The sequence below is a fragment of the Ostrea edulis genome, chromosome 6 (genome assembly GCF_947568905.1).
Source record: "Ostrea edulis chromosome 6, xbOstEdul1.1, whole genome shotgun sequence".
Taxonomy (NCBI): domain Eukaryota; kingdom Metazoa; phylum Mollusca; class Bivalvia; order Ostreida; family Ostreidae; genus Ostrea; species Ostrea edulis.
In genome coordinates, this window is record NC_079169.1 from 46,170,283 (window position 1) to 46,194,993 (window position 24,711).

The following is a 24,711-nucleotide window of genomic DNA, read 5'->3' on the forward strand; positions in this document are numbered from 1 at the left end:
ATTAAAAATATGCACCAAAGCACATCATATTAAGCTATAATATATAAAAACCAATAGCTATTCATTTACTGAGGGAATTTTTAAAGATATTCAATTGAAAACATACACAATTGCTGTTTAATCTGCTCACATCCTTCAGAAAAAAATCACAGAATATCGCAATTTTGAAAAATTCTCAAAATCTAAATTGTTTACATGTCAGTTTTTCTTTAAAAATATTTAGAATTATATCTAAGGTTAACAAAAAAACATATTTTACCATAGTTGACCAGAGATATTTTGCAAAATGGTCTCTTGAATATGTAAACCCCCATTTTTAAATTTAAGTTTTACAATTATTCTTTGCACACTTTGAAAATAGTAAATTGTAACAGCAAATACAGTCTTAAAATCAAGATTAACAGAATATGACAATATATATATGTAAAACATACTGAAATTTTTTTCCTACCAGACAATTAGAACACAAGGAGTGGGGGGGGGGGGGGGTGCACCCCCTCCCCTTCCTTTTTCTCACAATTTTTTTTGGTGTGTGTGTTATTCTTTTTTTGTTTGGCTATCAATCATATAATGCATAAAATTACATACATGTTATCTCATACTTATAGAAAAAATAAGTATAGTGTAACATATATGTAGATTCTAGCAACTACAGCTCATGTACAAATAATTTTGTTTCTTGAAAGTACTTGTGAAGAAGAGTTCAAATATTCAACAACTTTGCTGATGATTTTCTGAGGATTTATGATTCTGGGTTTCTTTGAACCAAACACACTCCCTAAAATTCAGTGTGAATTCCACTGTGAGGATCACGCCTATGTATGATTTTTAACTTGTTCAGGCTTAGATTGCAAGCTATGAGCCTTTTAAGCCTATGAGCCTTTCAATGTAGATATTACATTGCTTTGTACCATTGGAGCTAGTGATGACTGCACACTATAATAATTCATGGTAAATATATCTAAGATTCACATTTGAATGCTAAATTTGACTCGTACAGTTCTCGTAAACTACAAACATCAAACAAAGAAGTTATAACTGGAACTTTCTAGTCGGTGTTTAAAATTTAAAACCGGATACGTAAAAGCACGGCCTTTCCTTAAAGTGCAATACAGTGTTTTAATGATTGAAATTTTCAATTTATCAAGGAGTGGATTCATAGCGCACCATATGACTTCTGTACCGTTAATAATACATGTAAGTGGACGATATTGACATTTAATTGGTAAAAATGCTTTTTATTCAAAGAAATCAATTTCATACATGTATAATTTTAATGTATTTAAATGATAGCCGTATATAATGGCATTACCCAGTAAAAGTAACCATACAAGATCGACATCGTTCAAAAGATGTGTTCAGCACATCGATCGGTGCTTTTACTTGCGATTGGAATTACGTATTTTTCAAAATATGGAAATGGTAAGATGAAAACGTGGATTACTATTATGAGTAATGTTATGGATTTATATTCAGACTATCATTTAATCAACTCAACATGTTAAGAGAAACAAGTTATATAACCTTTACAAAACATTTTATAGGACAATTCTCGATCAATTTACCCAGCAAGGTAATCTTGCCTGAAAATACAGCTACAGGAACAACAGTATTTACTGTTGAAAGTGCCATTCTTCAGGAGGGTGGCTTTATTCGGGTCGTGAGCATGTTTCCTTCAGATACCGAGAAAGTATTTCAGTTCGATACGAAAAGTATGTCTCTTTCTTTTAATTAATGTATTTCATCATAATCTTTATAAAACTCACTACGTTATTTTCTTGAGGTATTTGTATCTAAATATAGAAATATGTATTTACAGATAACAGGGTTGTGGTAAAGAATGGCAGTCTGTTGAACTTTGAAGGATTGAATAAAGCCTACGTAATCCGGCTAGAGGAGCAAATACAGGTCCGAAGAAAACGTCAAGTACCGATTGATTTAACGTTACTCATAGAACTACAAGATGTAAGGGAGGTGTCCGACCTTATGCCGTGGTCGTCTTCTGGTACTTGTTGTGATGACGTCAGAAAGATAATTTGGCTGACTCCCGTCTGCTCTGTTCTAGAACTTCTTGCAGTTGTGATTTGTTCCGTCATTGTTGCAATATGGTATGTTTCGTTTAGATTAATAACGATATTTGGTTTCTTTTCTATCGATCTACACACACACACACACACACACACACACACACACACACACACACACATATATATATCCAATAATAAGAGTTAACACAAAACTCGTTATAGTTATAAATCAAAGTACTGAAAGTACTGTAAAGCGCTAAGCTGACTTCATGAATTCTGTATGTAATGTTAATGAGCAGGAACAACATTAAAAAAAGGTTTATGCATTATTCTTTATTTTCGCATAACTAAGTAGTACATTTTCTGTAAGAAAATAACAAATATGGATTGGAAGCAATGTCCTGAAACTTTTCAACACGTTGAAATATAAATTTTATATGATGTTGTTAAAACAATGGTCACTATGATAATTTTGATCCCACACTAAACTAAAACCCTGTCCTTGGATCATGAAATTTACAATTTTGGTAAAGGACACCTGTTCTTATTAAATATCTATAATCAGAATTTAGTATCAATATAGCATTACCACCACTGCGGTGGTCCAGAGGTAAAGTATTCGCTCTGTATGCGGGCGGTCGGGGTTCGAATTCCGGCCGCGACAGACCTAGTTCGTTAAACAGGTAGTGACAGTTCCATCACCAAACTCTCGGCATCAAGTGTGAATGTCACGGGTCCTCGGAGATGGCCTTTAAAACGGATGTCCCGTGTCACAGTAGGTGTGGCACGCTAAAGAACCCTCATTGATCAATGGCCGTAAGCGCCGAGCATAGGCCTAAATTTGAAGTCCTTCACCGGTCTTGGTGACGTCTCCATATGAATTAAAAATTATTGAGAAGAACGTTAAACAAGATACAATCAATCAATAGCATTTAAGGCTATGTTATTCAAATATTTGACAAATGAACACTTTATACCCTGTTTAGCTCCCACCCATCTTCCCAAGGCAAGGGTTTCTGATCCGCTCTGCTCCGGTCCCTGGATCATTAAATGCTCTACATGACTATGCATTGTTTTCTCTTACAGGTGGGATGTTATAGAGAAGAACATTTTTAGTAGAAAATGTGAAAACAGTTGTAATGGTAGTTTTCGGTATTTAAAGTGTTCAATTATTGTTATTACGCAACTAATTTACTGTTGTGTTCCAGTTAAATAGTGTATGAAATATTTTTAGAATACAACTGAAATGAAGCAAATCAATAGTTTGATACATATATGTAAGTCACTTATAATAGAAAGGAACAAACAAACTGGACAAAAAAGAAAATTACACATAACCACATACACTAACAAATGCCACATGTCAAAACACACCAATAATGCAGGATTATGAAACGCTTTACATCCATTTCATTACCTTACCAGAAATCATTTAAATACACACATAAACATGCATCTGTATGACTTGTACTACAGAATCCAGTGCATAATTATCTGTAAATAGCAATCAAACCATGAAAGTGGAATTATTTTTTGTAATCAATAATGAAGTTATTTTCAATTCAAAATCAGGTTGGAGAGAATCTGAATCCAAATAAGTCCGATAAATACATGTATAACTGAAAACAAAATCTAGGAAGTTATTTAGAAAAGATGTTCATCATACATGTGCAATATTACTTTGAAACTGAATACTGCGTCATCAACAAAAGTGGAAATAGCTCATTTTTAACATGAAAGTTAGTGCAAGAGGATATACTAATTCAAATATGATGATGAATTAGACTAACATATAAGCATGGATTTACATTTAGCAATTGTAGTGATTGTTTGTTATACGTAAATCTAAAAAAAAAAAAAAAAAAAAAAAAAAAAAAAAAAAAAAAAAACTCCAAGAGTTTGTACACAGGTACATTAAACGCTGTACTCATCAACTTGTGTGTATTACACTTCTTGTGTAAAAGCTAATATTTATATTGCAAAGGAGACTCATCCGTTTGTCTGAATGAGACATAATACACATTGCTATTGTTTTAATTTTATAAAACAGTTCTTTATATGAAAATGCTAATAACCTTAGCAAAAAACCATAAGATTCGAAGCTTGTGTAGGAGTTCTAATATGAAGAAAAAAAACGTAACAGAAGTGACTCGCAATAAATATGCAAAATTTACAACATGTAAATGTAGCTAAATGAGAATCCCAAACTAGGCACTGAAAAGTTACAAAAGTAATTTTCAAACGGTAATGTTCAAACCGCTGTTAGAAATAATGAAGAGGCATGTCACCAAAAAACTAAATGCATCTTTTTTATATATGAAAAGATCGTTCAGCGAAAACAAAATGTGGGAACAGGGAACAACGACAGTACATCCATGCCCCTCCCCCTTCTTCATCATTTGTACGTTCTGAAATACATGTAGCATATGCTTGTCATTGTCAATTGTTTGTTTGAAGTACAAAGAAATTGAAAACACGATTACTTTTCGTTGTATGTAGCGTGATGTGGACCGCAAACCATTTCACATTCATGCTTGACACAATGGCAATGTTTATCTAACACATATGTATTTCAGTATACAACCCTCGTAAAATTCCACGCAGTGTTTAGAATACTTGAAACCGGGGTATTGTCTTCCATAATATAATATAATGTTGTACCTTTTATCTTTTCCTTGTCCCAAGACTATTATTTTTAGTCTCATTTTTGAAACTAAATCACGAAATCAACTTTGATTGTGTTGACGATGATTCTGAAGAATATCTTGGTCGTTTAGAAATAATAAAGTAAGCTTAAGTTACACCGTTGCATCCTCTAAATTTCTGCATGACCGACTTGCATAATTATATGATCGGGGAAGGTGTAAGCAGTTACGCAATATCATCCTTCTGAGACACCGATCTCTGTCCTTCGCTGTCAAAGCATAATCGTGCACAAATTCTTTCTCGTTCACAATGGACGCGGATCAGTTAATTTTTTACTGTGTTGCACACATTTTTCCTGCGTCGGATAAAAATTTTACTGAGTCGGAACAGCAGCCAAAACACACGTGGAAAACCCTCCTGATTCGTGTATAGCTTAATGACGTGGCTTCTAATTATAGATTGCACCATGCAAATTGATTTTCCTGGCCTCTAAGCGCCATGCGAAGGTAACAATGCAAAGGCACCCTAGCTAAAACGATTTCATATACATATTCTTATTCAATTTTAGATTTTGAATCACTTTAATTATTACAGACGCAGATTCAAATGGGAATTTTAACTGAAGAATGACCTGCATCTGTGTCTCACCTTCCCCAAGAATGAGGACAAAAATATCACCCTTTTTATACATATTTTATTCACTGTTCAACGAACTGTATTTCCAGGGGGAAAATGCAACTGCAGATATGAATGTTATCCCCGTGCTAGATCGGTTGCAAAATTACGACTACTTTAAACACGACTTGACTACAGCGATGCATAAATTCGCCTATAGGTGGCGATAAACCGGAAACATGATGACGAAAGCAAAATCCAACTGACGGCAATAAGCGCTTAAGCTACGCTTAGCGCTTAAAAAGGACTTTTTGAATGGATGATGCTGATGAAATTATATAGCAGGACTATATAACGCAGTTATTTTCAGGCACAAATATGTTTTATAACTGTCTGAAGAGGCACTCTAACAGTGAAATATTATTCGAGTTTTGTGTTTCTTGACTTTTATTACTGTATCAAATACTGAATTCTTTTTACAATGTATATATATATATATATATATATATAGGAGGTTGATTATTTAGATTGTGTACATCATGTTATATGAAGAGGTAAAAAAAAAACAACAACCAAATATATGACTAATGTCTTCATGAGAGAACTTTATATTACTGTACATTTATTTTTCAGCTTCATTAAAAAGGGGAACCGTACAACAGTAGAGCCTTTCAATCCTGGAAAATGAGGCGCGTCCTGTCTTCTCTTTTTTTGGGCCGTATTCTAATCAAGAACAAAGTTGCATAGTCCATGTATATTTTGAAAGAAAACTTACCTTTATATGAATTATATGTTGTTGTTTTTAGCATTATAAACGATATGTCAAATACATGAACATGTACATGTATATGCTATTCACGGACAGAAAAACAAAAGTAAAATTTGTTTTTACCTTTTATTAATTACGTTCATCAAATTATTGAAGAAACATTTATATACGGTGCCATTTTCTCGGACACCACTGGTAGCCATGTGTTTTGTAATTTTTTGATAGGTGCTCGGGTCATGGATACTATAGAGGAAAATCGAACTATCATTGTGACATTATCTTTCTCTGCAATCAATTTTGCTTAATGTATACTAGTATGTTATAAATGAATTTGATATATGTTTATTGTTTGTTTGACGTCCCGTCGAGTCGAATAATATTTCACTAATATCGAGACGTCAACAGCGGTAGGTGAAGTTCCACAAATTTAGACCTATACTTAGCGCTCACGCCCGATACAGTGAGGGTTCTTTAATGTGCCAACGCCTACTGTGACACGGAATCTCCATTTTTAAGGTCACATCCGAAAGGGTCGACCCGTCAATCTCACTTCTAATTGCCCAGCATTTGGCGACGGAACAATCCCTACCTATATTTACGTCTTAGGTTTGACGCGGCCATGATACGAGCGGGGCTCGAACGAAGCGAAAACTCTACCACTGAGCAACTGCGACTGGTTAATGATCCATAACTACTATATTCTAAAAGGAAACGTGGATGAGTTATGAAGGAGATACATGTACGCACGTATTCTCTTTAGAGAAGAGGATATGCCTAGTTTTATCCACTTCTCTTCGCAAACCTTTATGTTTTTATTCTGGAAAATGTGTAAATATTGGAACCAGTGGCGGTTTACAATTCAACCGACAATTCCACTGAAATATGCTTGGATTTGCATTACAATCTAGTTATTTCCATAATTTTGACATTAATGTACGAAAGCCCATTGAGCTCATTTTTGTAGCTGAAAAAGACATTTTTTTTTTTGCGTGATACGAAACTTTCGCGAGTTCACGTTATAAAGCGATTTTTTCCACTTTCCTTTAACTTGGTTTTATCTAGCATACAAACAAAAATGCGATTAGTGTCCCATTACGGCGCTTTTGTCATTCTCCTTCATTTGCTGAGAAAAGACTGCGCATTTTGTTTACAGAAAAGGTGAAGATAACGAACAGTGATTAATCTATAAGGAATACAAAACTCCTATAAGGAATACAAAATATAGAGTTGGGCAATTAGTAAATCCATCAAGAATATCCCTAGTGACGACATTTTATTTTTCGACTGGGAGTACAATAATGCTGGCCCCGCCGTCACCAAAATTTCCTTTTCCTCAACCTCAACCCTCAACTCAAATCCTTGAGGTTTCCTTAACTGAGATTTTCCTCAATTCGCCGTCACCAAACAGTCTGAGGAGTACCTCAGTTGAGGCTGAAAATTCACACTCAACTCAGTTGAGAAAGTACACGATTAATTTCGGGTGATTTCGCGCAATATTTTATGTAATGATTTTACGTAATAAAATTTCTCTCGTCTGCATTTGTGTTTTGTAAACATGGCTGAAAAAGATATTTTAAGTTTGATTTCGAGTGCAAAGAGGAAGCGTGGGACTAACCGGCCCCGCCGTCACCAACATCACTCAACTCATTCCTCAGCCTCAACTCTGAGGTTTTCCCTCAAATACTTAACTTCACACTCAAGTCACCGTCACCACATAAATTTGAGGTTTCCTCAAGTGATAATCTTGAGGAAATCCTCAAATATTTAAAGTTAGCTTCATAGCAACCTTAAAATTTTCCTCAAGCATATTCAATATGGCAGGTAGACATCGCAGACGACGTAGGTTTCTGAGATATCGGAATCGACCATCAAAAAGGGTTATTCGGGACCGACTGAACCCTTTAGAAGCCTACACGGACGATGAGCTTTTCGAGCGGTATAGATTTCGGCAGGCATCAGTCGTGTATCTACTGGACTTGATAGGCGGGGCTTTGATAGACAGCACAAAAAACAATGCCTTACCTCCGCTCTTGCAGCTGTTTGTATGCCTCAGGTTCTTTGCGACAGGCGCATACCACAAACTTATAGGTGATAGTATCAATGTTTCCGAGTCCACCGTCGGTAGATGCTGTAGATCGGTCACGGATGCCATCCTTAGAGTTCGACAACAATTCATTGTATTTCCCAGAGACGCACAAGCACGAAAGACTAAGCAAGAGTTCATCAAAATAGCCGGTATGTTGTCAGTCGTTCTGTTTTCTTTTCTACTTTCTTTTCAAAATTCAGGGAGGATAACTCGTGCTAAGGGGTCGTGCGTAAATTATTCGATTCTAAATATTACATAGTAGGGGTGTAATATTTGTATTCTAGGCTATATTTATCATTTATAACCCAACCAATAGTAACCGTATTCTCTCTCTCTCTCTCTCTCTCTCTCTCTCTCTCTCTCTCTCTCTCATATTATTTTCATTGGTTTCCTTAATGAAAAGTCCCGTGGGGATCCGGGTTAAAATATCTGTCTTTTTTATATGCATTGGGGTTTTTTTTAAAAATAAACTTTGAATTTATAAATTAACACAGGATTCCCAAACACACTAGGCTGCGTTGATGGAACGTTTATAAGAATCATAGCTCCATCTGAAAACGAACCGGATTTCGTGAATAGAAAGGGGTTTCATTCTTTGAATGTTCAGGTCAGTATTTTATTACTTTCTCCTTTGGTATAAATTTCACAGAAAAATGCAGAACATTCGAAATGCACATATTATTTTTTGTGACCCCCCCCCCCCCTTTTATGAAACGGAAGTCTGCGATCTGCATCTTACATTAGAAGCATCAAATGTTGAAGTGCCAAAACTAGAAAATATTCAATATCATATATGTATGTAATAAATTTGCAACTTATCAGTCCCCTTGAAAAGTTTGAGTTTCAAATTATGAATAGATGGTTTGTGATACCAACTTCAAATTTACGAGTGTGTGTGCCAGCTGGGCCTGTTCACGACAGTAGAATTTGGCGGGAATCCTCCCTTTGTCGGCAGTTTGAAAGAGGTAAACATTTTTATTTTTTCGTAATAGTTATTTGATAAAATAAATTGAAAATATTTAAATTATAATTAAATTTAATTATGAAACACTTGTACATTCAGGTGAACACAATGGTATTTTGTTGGGCGATTCTGGATACCCCTGCAGACGTTTTTTAATGACACTCAGGGCCGTAACTGCCGATGAGGCAGACGAGGCAACTGCCTCGTCTGATTTTTTGGCAAAAAAGAAAATAAAATTATATAAATGTTATATTATAGGATATATGTTTAAAATGAAGACAAGCACCTTTGTCTTTGACACCATATTACGATTCTTTACATAGTACAAATGAAACACAAACATGATAAATTGGGATTTAAAAAGTGTCATTTTCAGTCGTAAAGTCAATCGGCGGCCCCCAATCCCCTGCCTCCCCTGATTTAGAACCCTACTTACGGCCCTGGACACCATACCTAAACCCACAGACAAACACTCATCAAAGATTTAATGCATCCCTGTGTCGAACGAGAGTGCTCATTGAACAAAGTTTTGGCATTTTGAAACGAAGGTTTTCCTGCCTTCATGGAACACTGAGGCAAGTGAGCTTACATAACACACAGACACACACCAATCTAATTAAAATTAGATGTTAGATCCGCTCGCGTACGTATGCGAGTACGCGAGCGGATCTAACATGTAATTTTAATTAGATTGACACACACACACACACACACACACACACACACACACACACACACACACACACATATATATGTATAATATAATGTATGTAATTTCTAAAGTAACTTCAGTCATTATGTGAAACTGTAAATTTTAGAACTACCCCGGAACAGGCAGTGGCGTACGTCGTGGCCTATGTCATTCTTCACAATCTCAGCATTGAGACTGGTGATGTGATGGACAGACAAGACCAGCCAATGGGCGCATTTGACCAGACCGCTCGCCAAGTTGCGTGCAATTCTCCAGAGGGAAGTCGCATGCGCGATTATATCGCACAGACGTACTTCGGGTAGAGGTACGTATTGCATTTAAAATTTTACCAAACTTATCTGTAACACCTATACGTTTAAATTAATTTCCCCCCAAACTGTCAGTGTAATTCATCAAGAGGGGGGGGGGGGTGTCCCCATTTTTATGGATCAAAATGTTCAAGAGCTATTCAATTTTAACGAGCCTTTGAGTCAAAATCATATGAGAGGTGGATACTTACATCACTTAAATTCATCAACAACAGTATATCATTTAATTCTAGGATAAATAAGACCACTGATATACATTTACGATATTTTTGTCGCATTCAAGTATCACTTAAGAATTCTTAAAAAGTGCATGTATATATGTAACAGAACAGTTTTGTTTAAGACGTAGACAATTTGAAAGTGAAAAAAGGAGTGCCAAGGGAAGCTCAGAATGCAGAATTTTGCATCATTTACCCCAAAGCTCAATCAGTATATACAAATGTATATTCAATATTACAGTTGTAGACTAGTGATATATATATATATTTTCATTTCAGGTCGTGGACAGACTTTGGAATTACATGTACATGTTAAAGAAGAATCTCATTTGAAATGTTAAATAATGTTCGAAAAATGAATAGCTGTGTAACCTTTACTGTTTCTTATACTTTTCTTGTTTACTTCCCGGATCAAGGGTTTAAGATTTTTCAAAGGTAATTCATTGACACATTGGGTTTATGATGGATTCTGGAAATTCAGAATTCAATATACAGATATGAATTAATAGATGGATAGGTCGGTAAGAAGATATTGCCACTTGGCAATTTAGCTGAAGTATGTCCTATATATCTGATAAAAACAATGACAATGACATTAGTGATCAAATTATTTTTCATTTCTGGTCGTTTTTTTTCTTTTGAGAAGATGTGTTTGGTCTTTCCTGACTACATACAAGCTGGGTTTACATGTAACATGCACTCAGGAAATTCCGCATTTAGATTACAAATCAAATAGGATTTCTTTAATTCAATTAAATGATTTTCATTTTGAAATTTCTTTTCCTCTGCCTCTAATTTTCTCTGTTCCAGTTCAAGCTTCTTCATTTCTAGAACAAGTTTTGCGTTTTCTAGCTTAATGTTTTCTATTTCCAAATCCTCGACAATATCTCTCTTTGTCTTCCTGTTCTTCTTCTCCATAGATCGTCTAACTGTATATTAAAATATCAGCATGACTATAACATTTTGTTTCGTATTATATCAATTCAAGTCATTGTTTACTTGTCTCCAATTCCATTACGTTTTCACCCATCTTGCTAAATCGTTAAACTTACCACTAAATGAGCTTGAGGCGTCACCGCTCCCACTTGCTACACAACTCGATACACCTGTCACCGCGGCTGAAGCACATACTTCCTCTTGAGGTTCAGAAAAACATATCAGTGGTTCTACAATCAGTATAGAATTATGACTATTTTCATCTTACCATATGAATCTTAAAATTAGAAGAAAAAAAATCTTTTTTTTAACAGTCCTAACCATTTTTTTTTAACACAGTCCTAACCAATGAAATAAAACAAATTTATTACCATCTGAATCAATTCCGCCAATCACGCCTACAATGTTGGGTCTAGAGTCCATAGCTTGATAGAGGACCTCCTCAGCTTGGGTCAGTGGTGGCATTGGTGGACCTCCCCCTGTCTTGGGACGGCGTATTCCGTCAATCTTATCCTTGGCTATAAATCATATAGATAAATTATTATTATCATTATTAATATATTAAAATTTCTCCCCCCAAAAAAAAAGTTATCAATTTGTATATTTACCTCTCTGTTTTACGTTGTCGTACTTTTTAGAAATTGATTCTGAGGTTCTTTCATTTCTAAATTGCCTATATGAATTAGAAAATAAATCTAATGTTAGATTATTTAAAATGAACAGCGCTAATTATCATCAAATATTTATGCAAAAATTGAAGGTACTTTTAAAAAAAAATCTCATTTCATCTTTCAGTTTGTAATTTATATAAATCAATAAAATGATGGTGATGATGGTGTATATTTATAGTGCAGACTGCCCAGTAGGGGCCCTGCTACACTAATCAATAAAAAGGGTGATGCCATGGTGAATTTTAAGCAGGCACCGATATTTTTAAGAGGGGGGGGGGGTGACAAGCAAACAAATTAATTATAAAACATAAAAATAATTTTCAAGCCCTTAAGAGGGGGTGGCAACATTCACCCTTCACAACATGGGTTCATTTCATCAGTTTATCTTTACATTTACTAATCAATAAAAAGGGTGATGCCATGGTGAATTTTAAGCAGGCGCCGATATTTTTTAAGAGGGGGGGGGGTGACAAGCAAACAAATTAATTATAAAACATAAAAATAATTTTCAAACCTTTAAGAGGGGGTGACAACATTCACCCTTCACAACATTTCATCAGTTTATCTTTACATTTTCATATCATTCATTACGTCTACAAAAAAAAAGGGGGGGGCACCCAATTTGTCGTACTGTGCGTGTGAAAGTAACAGACACTGATAGATGTGAAAAAAGTAAATGGGATTGTCCCACATCCCCTAATTCTACTTGCTAATTACGAAAGAAGAGAGATGGACGTAGCGCATAGTGCTTCCTTTTAACCAGTCATAATGACACAGAACAAATTGAATAACACGATAAATTATTTTCCAAGATACGTAAATCGTGAAATGTGAATCATGTAAAGTGTAAGTGTTAAGTTAGGCTGAACAATTAATCAAGTATTTGGTACAAAGAGGGTTTGAAGAATTTTAGAATTCAATAGAGTAAGAATACGGTAGGTTCTAATTTTGGTGTAGGAGTGAAATACACTAGGATAAATTTTGTGTATACACCTTCTAAGGGAGGCAATGCTGCGGAATCGTCTGATCATCAAAATAGCATCAGCAGCAAGGGGTAAGTGGAAGGCAGATATAGAATACTTACGAATTCAATGTGTCTGTTATAGACTGCCATGTCTCTTCTTTCAGTTTTACATGTTTCCCCTTCATCCCCGCCCCTTTCATTTTTCCAAATAACTTCTCTTCGTTCTTCAAAACTTCCTCGATCAACACGATCTCATCCTCAGTGGACCAGTTAGCCCCCCGCTTCCTCTTTGCACTCGAAATCAATCTTAAAATATCTTTTTCAGCCATGTTTACAAAACACAAATGCAAACGAGAGAAATTTTATTACGTAAAATAATTACATAAAATATTCCGCGAAATCACCCGAAATTAATCGTGTACTTTCTCAACTGAGTTGAGTGTGCATTTTCAGCCTCAACTGAGGTACTCCTCAGACTGTTTGGTGACGGCGAATTGAGGAAAATCTCAGTTAAGGAAACCTCAAGGATTTGAGTTGAGGGTTGAGGTTGAGGAAAAGGAAATGTTGGTGACGGCGGGGCCCGTACTGCACTGTAGTATATATGTTATTGTAAATTGAATGTAGATCTACATATTGTGCTATTTAGAAGCAGAAAAAATATAACGTTTATTCTTACTTAGCGTGCTGAAGTCATCAAGACGATGGTTTTGAGAACTGAAAATCATTTCTGGAACGGAGATCAAATGAAACCATTGTATGGCAAAGCCCTTTTCCAGGAATATGACATCATCAAGGACGATCAACGACCAATCAAAATTGCTCATTGCTAAGCCATTGGGGACGTTATCATTAGCATTGGTCTGCGTGGAAAAAACGGTATGGCGGATATACCGTCACATCAGATACCAGCGGTGCAAGTCAATTACGGTTACTTCCGGGAGGCGTTTGCTTTACTGAGATATTACCGAGGAAAATTGGGAGATTATGAAGCGTACTGCAGCCTTCAATAATTGTCGGTTGATATAAAGTACGTTCACACTGTGTCAAAATAAATGATGACCAAACTCAGGTTTAGTATTTTTTCTCTCTCCTTATACATAACTGAGGTGATAATATGTTTTACGGCGTGACCGTGTTTGAGGGCGAAGCAAAAAAGTTTTGGCATTAGCATCTATATCCAACACAGGGCAAAAATAACCCGAAGTTAGCACGAGGACAGAGCTGTATCAAAGCATCCTTTTGGATATTTGATCCGCCTATATATTGAACGCGGGAAATATAACGCAATCGATGTAAACAATACATTGTGATGTCATATTCAGCGTCGTTATTTCGCAAATTTACAAACATAGCGTTTGAACCACAACAAAAACATGGCAATAATCGTGGAGTGATTATATATGATTAAGAAAATAAGGTTTACATGCTTTTAAGGATTTTATGTAACATCTCAGAACGACGTGAACTAGGGCAAACTTCCACCAGAGTTCGTTTGCTCACAAACCAAACTCTTCCACTTAGGCATTATGGGATAGCGATTTCTGAGGCCGCGTATACTGTGACGTCACTGTAGAATGACGAAAAAACATAACGTCAAACGTAAACAACTTTCAAAACAAGAACGTAAGCATCAAGTTCATTACTTTACACAATAATTTGAACAGAGTCTTTCTACTTTTTAATGATCTTTTGATCATTTTATGTTTAAAATAAAATCCATACTTTTATATTAATGCTCTTAATATTAATATCTTCAAACTTTTAACTGCGAACTACTTCTTTAGTGTAATTTGTTTGCGTGATAATCGCGGACTCACAATATACAAATCTGTATATTGTGGTGCGTCACATAGGAGAGGTCTATTCGTAGGTGACGTAATGAGGCCTCGACGGGGAGTTTGGAACTAGGGTAGACGAGATTCAAAATGGAGGAATACATGTCCACGCGCTAATATTCGAATCGACGCCATTGGTACCAAACTTTTCAAGTTCCATAGGTATGGTTTAATTTTTCATTATTTTCCTATATTTTCCTTTTAAACATGTATATACGTGTTACCTATAGGGAGAGCTCCGCTCTCACGGCCCTTCGGGCCGTGAGAGGGCTTCGCCCTCTATCAAGAAAAAAACTGAAAACCTTTAGAGCTCCGCTATAATGTGCACTAGCCGCTACATGTTATGGTAATTTTAATGAAAAAGCAAGTAAAAGATGAAGTTTGAAGAAGTTCTAAAACATTCTGCTTTTATGATTTGAACCAGGCCTCGACATCAATTTCTCACTGCGAGGGTATTAGTCCCATTAGGACAGATCTATTTTATATTAACTGAAATGTAGGATTTATTGTTTGTTTTACGTCTTGTCGAGAATTTTTCGCTCATATCGAGACGTAACCAGCTGGGTATTTGTGAGATTAACACAAATTTAGACCTATGATTTGCGCTCAGGGCCGTAGCAGTAAGGGTTCTTTAACGTGTCAACGCCTGCCGCGACACAGGACCTCTGTTTTAAGGTCATATACGAAAGACTCGTGATTCTCGCTTATAAAAGCCGAGCGTCTGGCAAATGAGCAATTACAATGTACTATCTATTTTCACGTCTTAAGTTTGACGCAGTACCGGTAATCAAATCTAGTTTATATTTTTTTGAAAAATACACAAAAATATAAAAATAAGCAATAAAATTCTTTCTTTCTTGATTTATCGGGTGGTGAAGGTGACAATCATTACAGAAAAAATCATAACCTGCTTGTAATGCATCTTCGCTAGCCAAGGGTTTACGATCCGCTCCACTTATCTACATGTAGAAGATTACGGTTATGAATTTTTTCTGCAGTGCTAGCTACCTTCATCACCCGATAAATGAACTAGCTTAAAAAGCATTTAATTGTTTAAATGTCGATCATCACAATTTTTAAAGATTCCAAGAATAAAAGCATTGAAAATGTACATATTTACAGATCTCACAATTTTTTATGTAAACAAAGCGCACCCCTTGTTTTTATTTACGTAATTATAAGTTATATAACCTAAAATATTTGATAAGAATTTCTTTTTCTGTTATATAAGTACTGATATTGTAAGTTTGTTATGACCACAATTATTATATTGTTTATGCTGTTACTAGTATTGTAAAGCACCTTTGAGCGTACAGTGTATGAAAAGGGTGCTGTATAAATATGGTATTATTATTTATCATTATTAGTCACTTTGTTGATTCAAAATCAAAGAAATTTTTTATCAAAGCGTGGCTATGAATAACTATGTTCCTTTCAGTAAGCAAATTATCCAGCAGCCCGAGTGACCGAAAACAACATCGTATACTAAACAAGAGGTCCATGAGCCACGTCGCTCACTTGAGTCACATTGGCCCATATCTAAAGATTTTTCCTATATATTCGCATGTAAAACGTTGATCCCTATTGTTACCTTAACCAACCTCCGAGGACCATGATTTTGACCAACTTGAATCTGCACTACAACTGTATGTCAGGAAGCTTTCATTTAAATGTAAACTTCTTTGGCCCAATGATTCTTCCGAAGAAGATTTTAATTATATTCCCTATATATTTGTATGTAAAACTTTGATCCCCTATTGTGGCCCCATCTTACCCCTGGGGGCCATACTTTTAACAAACTTGAATCTACATTGTGTCAGGAAACTTTCATGCAAATGTAAACTTTTCTGGCTCGGTAGTTCTTGAGAAGATTTTTAAAGAATTTCCCTACATATTTGTATGTAAAACTCTGATCCCCTATTGTGGTCCCATCCTACCCCAGGGGTTATGATTTTAACAAACCTCAATCTGCACTATGTCAGAAAGCTTTCGTGTAAATTTGTACTTTCCTGGGCCAGTGGTTCTTGAGAAAAATATTTTCAAAGAGTTCACCTATCGGTATATATTCGCATGTAAAACTTTGATCCCCTATTGTGGCCGCAACCTACACCCGGGGTCATGGTTTTAACAAACGTGAATCTGCACTATGTCAGTAAGCTTTCATGTAAATTTCAGCTCTTCGGGCCGAGTGGTTCTTGAGAAGAATTTTTTATAAATGACTCCACCCTATTTTTGCATTTTTTGATTATCTCCGCTTTGAAGGGGGATGACCCTTCATTTCAACAAACTTGAACATCCTTCACCCCAAGGATATGTTTTGCCAAGTTTGGTTGAAATTAGTTCCGTGGTTCTGGAGAAGAAGTCGAAAATGTAAAAAGTTTACAGACGTCGGACAACAGCAATCAGAAAAGCGAACTTGAGCTTTCAGCTCAGGTGAGCTAAATAGTAAACAAAATAGCTTTTTACATTTCTTTTATATAACACTATTACGAGCAATACGTATTTATCACTGTATAAATATCTATACGGGGTCAACAGAGGTCATGGCTGTGCGTATGAACATTTGTTAAAAGTAGGTTACCGGTGTTGTAGCATAGACTCCCCCCCCCCCCCAAAAAAAAAACTGGGCATATAATTTCCCCCTATGTACAAAGTCAGTATAGAATTTCCCCCATGGCGGAAAAACCGCCCCAGTATAGAATTTTCCCCCTCCTGTTTCCCGATTTCATCGACCGGAATCTTTTTATTCTCAAGTAGAAGCTTTTGAATAAATGTAGAATGAAGCAAACCCATGCAATTGAAGATAACTATGTGCTGTTAAATTGTTATAGTTTAATGAAATAGATATGCGCTCATCGATATTACGATATTCATAAAAAAAAAAATGAGATGTTGAAGTTGGGTTTACACGCTGAAAACTTTGAATTGCATATAGTAAATACAATTTGTTTCCCAAATGACTTTAAAAAATGATCGTCAATATCATTAGGGGTTTTCGTAAAAAATCGACTAAAAGATATACAATTAAAATATCTAAAAAGTAAATTAGATGCACTGTATAAATAAAAGTAATTTATAAACGGGAAAATTAAATTACTTTTACTTAGCAAAAAGGTCATTCACAGGATTTATGGCCGATATTTGTAAGTCGTCAAAGTGCATTAAAATCTGCACACCGCACTACCTGAGTGCCACAAAAGCACGCCAAATCATGTTTATGTCGGGGCATCGAAGCGAGGCGTCATTGAAAACCTATAACAGAATTTCGACTTGTTAAACTTAAAAAAATATCTTCTTTTTTTTTTAAAGAAATGAGGTATCATTTTGAAATATCTATCGGGATATAAATACGGATTGGTCACGTGATCAAATTCCGGTATTTACTTGCTCTAAAACTACAAGCAGGGGTGTTGCTGAAAAATGTGCATGTACCAGTTCTAACATGATCATTAACCACGCATCTACTACCCTTCCCATGAACGGTGCTGGCGTTATGATTATTTTATCGTCCAATGTTAATTTCATTGGATATATTATGATATTTACATTCACTGAATCTTTTCTCTTATAATTTTATTGAAATTGCTTTCAAATAAATGAATGAATGTTTGTTGCAAACTAATTCGATCCCGTTTTTAGTACCGCCTGTCTGTAATCATTACCAAATTTGGAGCGTCATCAAGGTCAAAGGGTGCATTGGCTGTTCCGTTTAACGTAACAAATGGGTCAACTATATGATATTTTAGCACTTAAATCTACTTTTATTATATTTTACAACAATGCATATAAATATAAACAATAAAATGTCTTTCTTTTTGTTTCAGCGGGTGATGAAGATACATGTAGCATCATTGCAGATTTTTTTTTTTAACATAACCCGCGTAATCTGGTTATGAATTTTAATTTCTGCAATCACCCGATGAAACAAATAAGACAGCATTTTCTTGTTTAATTGAAGAGAATGTTTACTTCCTTCTTGTGTATTTGAATGTCTAATACTGTTTTACATTGAGGCATTGACAGCCAAGATGAATCGATCACCTATAGAAAATTGAGTCACCGATGTTTTTATGTCTTGGTAATATGTCAGGCAATACGACTATGAAAAATCCATTTTAACACAAACGAATTAGTAAAGTCAGCCGTACAGTTAATGGGTATCTGGTGTAAATTGAACATGTAGTTTTAGTTGTCAAGTATATTAAGGTTTTTAGCCTGGTGTGCAAAAGCTGCAGCTCAGCCCCAGGATGTTTATTTCTTGAACAAGCAAAGCTGGATGTTTACCAATTATGCAAAAGATTAAAAGACAGATGGCCTCTTTCCTCTCAAATTTACCCAATGCATGGCAAATCAAGAATTAAAGTAAGTGCAATACAGTGTTTTAATGATTGAAATTTTCAATTTATCAAGGAGTGGATTCATGGCGTACCATGACTTCTGTACCGTTAATAATACATGTAAGTGGACGATATTGACATTTAATTGGTAAAAATGCTTTTCATTCAAAGAAATCAATTTCATACATGTATAATTTTAATGTATTTAAATGATAGCCGTGTATAATGTCGTTACCCGGTAAAAGTAACCATACAAGATCGACATCTTTCAAAAGATGTGTTCAGTACATCGATCGGTGCTTTTACTTGCGATTGGAATTACGTATTTTTCAAAATATGGAAATGGTAAGATGAAACCGTAGATTACTACTATTGAAAATTTGATAAGGATCACTAGGTTATATGTGTGTAATTTACCACTAACATAACAAAAGACATAAAGACTCAGAAACGTTTTTACTCAGGTTATGAATGAAAATTCATGAACGGCATGAAGTTTTATCAATACGGAATGCTTGAAATCTGATAACAACACCAAAAGACATTTCATTACAAAAAGTTAATAGCAAACCAGAGAAAGAATTACAGTTTTGGGGGATAGTCCATAATTACACTTAGTCGATGAAGTGTCAATACCGGGTATGGCCTCCCCTTGCATCAATGACGGCTTGACAACGTCGAGCCATGCTGTCAATAAGCACCCGGATGTTTCCAATGGGAAGGTTGTTCCACTCTTCCACGAGGGCGTTTCCAAGCTCTGCCAAAGTCGTGGGTTGTGCTCTACGGCGTGAAAGGGCAACCTGCAGCATGTTCCATACATACTCAATCGGGTTCAAGTCCGGTGAGCGCGCTGGCCAGTCCATACGGACAATTGTCTCCTGCTGAAGGTACTGCTCCACCACCCTGGCGCGATGAGGACGGGCGTTATCATCCATCAGGATGAACTCAGGGCCAACAGCACCAGCGTAGGGTCTGACGTAAACATCGAGGATCTCATCCCGGTACCGCACCCCCGTCATTGTTCCTCTCTCCAGGACATGAAGATCTGTTCTTCCATCCCTGCTGATTTCACCCCAGACCATGATGGAACCACCACCATAACGGTCATGTTCACTGATGTTGGCATCATGGAAACGTTCACGTTGTCGTCGCCACACTCGGTGCCTCTTGTCTGTAAAGTCCAAACAATACCTGTACTCATCGGTGAACAGAACTTGAACCCAATCGTTCTGTGTCCAAGTGACATGATCTTCAGCCCAGTCCAATCGCTCCCACCGGTGTCGAACAGTCAGAGGGACTCGAACACATGCCCTTCTCGAGTTGAGACCTGCATTGTGAAGCCGATTCCGTATCGTCTGAGTGGACACATTCACCCCTGAGGCGTTCAGGAGGTCGTTACTTAGGCTGGTTGCTGTCCAGAAGGGATGGCGTCGTGCCTGAAGAGCCACAAAATGGTCTTGGTGTTGGGTTGTCGACCTCTGACGACCACCCCATGTCGGTGTGCTGCTGTACCAAAAGTTTCCTGTCGGTTCCAGGCCCTGTTTACAACGCTCTGGCTGATGTTTAGTGCATTTGCAACGTCACGTTGTGAATAGCCAGCGTCAAGCATTCCAAAACATCTGCCCAGTTGTTCTGTCGTCAGGCGACGCCTTACACGTTGAGGGGGCATTGCGTTGATAAACGTAGTGTAAACACTCAAGTGAGTTTGAAAGTTTAGAAAGAATCAGACACCGATGCCTGAGTGAAAATCGTGCAATGGTAGCAAAAGCATAAACTGTGATGAGAAACGCATTTCCCATGGCATGAAATGCACGTGCAAGTTTGTTGAAGACGTTCTTGATTTCACTTGGACACAACATTGCCAGTTATGCAGTTATTAATTTTTAAAACAGAAAAATATCTATTATCCTTATCACATTTTGAGTAGTATATTATGAGTAATGTTATGGATTTATATTCAGACTATCATTTAATCAACTCAACATGTTAAGAGAAATAAGTTATATAACCTTTACAAAACATTTTATAGGACAATGGTCGGGCAATGTACACAGCAAGGTAATCTTGCCTGAAAATACAGCTACAGGAACAACAGTATTTACTGTTGAAGGTGCCATTCTTCAGGAGGGTGGCTTTATTCGGGTCGTGAGCATGTTTCCTTCAGATACCGAGAACGTATTTCAGTTCGATACGAAAAGTATGTCTCTTTCTTTCAATTAATGTATTTCATCATAATCTTTATAAAACTCACTACGTTATTTTCTTGAGGTATTTGTATCTAAATATAGAAATATGTATTTATAGATAACAGGGTTGTGGTAAAGAATGGCAGTCTGTTGAACTTTGAAGGATTGAATAAAGCCTACGTAATCCGGCTAGAGCCGGTCCGAAGTAAAGTACTGATTGATTTAACGTTACTCATAGAACTACAAGATGTAAGGGAGGTGTCCGACCTTATGCCGTGGTCGTCTTCTGGTACTTGTTGTGATGACGTCAGAAAGATAATTTGGCTGACTCCCGTCTGCTCTGTTCTAGAACTTATTGCAGTTGTGATTTGTTCCGTCATTGTTGTAATATGGTATGCTTCGTTTAGATTAATAACGATATTTGGTTTCTTTTCTATCGATGTGACCTTCAATTCGACTTTTAGATATATCGATGACGTTTTGTCTATTAACAATGATAGCTTTCATTCATATGTCGATTTGATATATCCCTGTGAGATCGAAATAAAGGACACCACAGAGTCGTCCACTTCTGCTTCATACTTAGATATTTTATTGAAAGTAGACATTAACGGCAAACTAACAACTCAACTGTATGACAAACGGGATGATTTCAGCTTCTCCATCGTCAACTTCCCACATTTATGTAGCAATATTCCATTATCACCTGCATATGGTGTTTATATATCTCAACTGATTCGATATGCAAGAGCTTGTTCTGGGTATAGTCAGTTTTTAAATCGAGGTAAGCTACTGACAAACAAGTTGATGGTACAGTGATTTCAACAGTCTCGATTGAAGTCAGCATTTCGCAAATTCTATGGTCGTTATAACGATCTAGGTCGTCAATACAACCTCGCATTGGGTCAAATGCTGTCTGACGTGTTTCATACCGATTGTTAAGCCGTTCTTGGCACACTGATTTTGACTGCGGATAACTCCGTTTACCTGATCAGGATATGGGGCTCACGGCGGGTGTGACCGGTCAACAGGGGATGCTTACTCCTCCTAGGCACCTGATCCCACCTCTGGTGTGTCCAGGGGTCCGTGTTTGCCCAACTATCTAATTTGTATTGCTTGTAGGAGTTATGAGATTGATCACTGTTCGTTATCTTCACCTTGCATCTACATGTATATGTATATATATATATATATATATATATATATATATATATATAAAATAATAATAATAATAATAAGAGTTAAGAAACACAAAACTCGTTACAGTTATAAAAAAGGACTTTTTGATTGAATGGATGATGCTGATGAAATTATATAGCAGGACTATATAACGCAGTTATTTTCAGGCATAAATATTTTTCATAACTGTCTGAAGAGGCACTCTAACAGTGAAATATTATTTTTGAGTTTTATAAACTCTAAACACTTTGTAGAAATATTTCGACCGTGTTACCGGTCCTCTTCAGTCGTGTTTACTTCCAAAAAATAGATTCTTTATATATATATATATATATATATATATATATATATATATATATATATATATATATATAGGAGGTTGATTATTTAGATTGTGTACATCATGTTATATGAAGAGGTAAAAAAAAACCCCAAATATATGACTAATGTCTTCATGAGAGAACTTTATATTACTGTACATTTATTTTTCAGCTTCATTAAAAAGGGGAACCGTACAACAGTAGAGCCTTTCAATCCTGGAAAATGAGGCGCGTCCTGTCATCTTCTTTTTTTGGCCGTATTCTAATCAAGAACAAAGTTGCATAGTCCATGTATATTTTGAAAGAAAACTTATCTTTATATGAATTATATATTGTTGTTTGTACATGTAGCATTATAAACGATATGTCAAATACATGAACATGTACATGTATATGCTATTCACGGACAGAAAAACAAAAGTAAAATTCCTGTTTACCCTTTATTAATTACGGTCATCAAATTGTAGAAGAAACATTTATATACGGTGCCATTTTCTCGGACACCACTGGTAGCCATGTGTTTTGTAATTTTTTGATAGGTGCTCGGGTCATGGATAATGTAGATAAAGACTATAGAGGAAAATCGAACTATCATTGTGACATTATCTTTCTCTGCAATCAATTTTGTTTAATGTATACTAGTATGTTATAAATGAATTTGATATATGTTTATTGTTGTTTGTTTGACGTCCCGTCGCGTCGAATAATATTTCACTAATATCGAGACGTCAACAGCGGTAGGTGAAGTTCCACAAATTTAGACCTATACTAAGCGCTCATGCCCGATACAGTGAGGGTTCTTTAATGTGCCAACGCCTACCGTGACACGGAATCTCCATTTTTAAGGTCACATCCGAAAGGGTCGACCTGTCAGTCTCACTTTTAATTGCCCAGCATTTGGCGACGGAACAATCCCTACCTATATTTACGTCCTAGGTTTGACGCGGCCATGATACGAGCGGGGCTCGAACTCATAACTTCCCGGTTACGAAGCGAAAACTCTACCACTGAGCAACTGCGACTGGTTAATGATCCATAACTACTGTATTCTAAAAGGTAACGTGGATGATTCATGAAGGAGATACATGTACGCACGTACTCTCTTTAGAGAAGAGGGTATGCCTAGTTTTATCCACTTCTCTTCGCAAATCTTTATGTTTTGATTCTAATTTGACTGAAATATGCTTGGATTTGCATTACAATCCAGTTATTTCCGTAATTTTGACATTAACGTACGAAAGCCTATTGAGCTCATTTTTATAGCTGAAAAAGATTTTTTTTTTTTTTTTGCGTTATACGAAAGTTTCGCGAGTTCACGTTATAACGCGATTTTTTCCACTTTCCTTTAACTTGGTTTAATCTAGCATGCAAACAAAATTGCGATTAGTGTCCCATTACGGCACTTTTGTCATTCTTCGTCATTTGCTGAGAAAAGACTGCACATTTTGTTTACAGAAAAGGTGAAGATAACGAACAGTGATCAATCTATAAGGAATACAAAACTCCTATAAGGAATACAAAATATAGAGTTGGGCAATCACGGATCTCTGGATATACCAGAGATGGGAACAGGTGCCTAGGAGCAGTAAGCATCCCCTGTCGACCGGTCACACCCGCCTTTAGCCCTATATCTTGATCAGGTAAACGGAGTTATCCGTAGTTAAAATATGTGTGCCAAGAACGGCCTAACAATCGGTATGAAACAAGTCAGACAGCATTTGACCCAATGATAGGTTGTATTGACGGACTAGATCGTTATAACGACCATAGAATTTGCGAAATGCTGATTTTAAACGAGACTGTCGGAACTCCTGCACCATCAACTTGTTTGTCAGTAGCCTGCTTCGATTTAAAAACTGACCATACGCAGAACAAGCTCTTACATATTAAATCAGTTGAAAGATGTAAACACCATATGCAGGTGATAATGGAATATTG

General features: G+C 36.2%; 3 protein-coding genes and 1 pseudogene across 5 annotated transcripts; 3 read left to right on the plus strand and 1 right to left on the minus strand.

Annotated features, from left to right (window-relative positions):
• The first annotated feature begins 1,310 nt into the window (after positions 1-1,310).
• Positions 1,311-6,396, plus strand: LOC125647925 (uncharacterized). Its single transcript, XM_048874795.2, has 4 exons — positions 1,311-1,422; positions 1,545-1,712; positions 1,820-2,108; positions 5,922-6,396. The coding sequence occupies exons 1-4, from the start codon at positions 1,353-1,355 to the stop codon at positions 5,974-5,976; spliced, it is 582 nt and encodes a 193-aa protein (XP_048730752.2). The 5' UTR covers positions 1,311-1,352; the 3' UTR covers positions 5,977-6,396.
• Positions 6,397-6,993: 597 nt separating this feature from the next.
• On the plus strand, positions 6,994-10,155 carry LOC130046806 (putative nuclease HARBI1; annotated as a pseudogene).
• A 182-nt stretch (positions 10,156-10,337) lies between these two features.
• On the minus strand, positions 10,338-13,498 carry LOC130046807 (uncharacterized). Its single transcript, XM_056139774.1, has 5 exons — positions 13,037-13,498; positions 11,890-11,954; positions 11,653-11,799; positions 11,398-11,511; positions 10,338-11,274 (listed from the first exon to the last, which is right to left on the minus strand). The coding sequence occupies exons 1-5, from the start codon at positions 13,243-13,245 to the stop codon at positions 11,012-11,014; spliced, it is 798 nt and encodes a 265-aa protein (XP_055995749.1). The 5' UTR covers positions 13,246-13,498; the 3' UTR covers positions 10,338-11,011.
• Positions 13,499-18,926: 5,428 nt separating this feature from the next.
• LOC125647926 (uncharacterized) lies at positions 18,927-23,439 on the plus strand. Of its 3 annotated transcripts, none has more exons than XM_048874797.2 (4): positions 18,927-19,113; positions 21,118-21,285; positions 21,393-21,666; positions 22,946-23,439. In XM_048874797.2, the coding sequence occupies exons 2-4, from the start codon at positions 21,240-21,242 to the stop codon at positions 22,998-23,000; spliced, it is 375 nt and encodes a 124-aa protein (XP_048730754.2). In that variant the 5' UTR covers positions 18,927-19,113; positions 21,118-21,239; the 3' UTR covers positions 23,001-23,439. The 3 variants fall into 3 exon arrangements, with proteins under 3 accessions (XP_048730754.2, XP_055995758.1, XP_048730753.2); XM_056139783.1 differs by lacking the exon at positions 18,927-19,113 and adding an exon at positions 19,120-19,208; XM_048874796.2 differs by lacking the exon at positions 18,927-19,113 and adding an exon at positions 19,276-19,433.
• Positions 23,440-24,711: the final 1,272 nt, after the last annotated feature.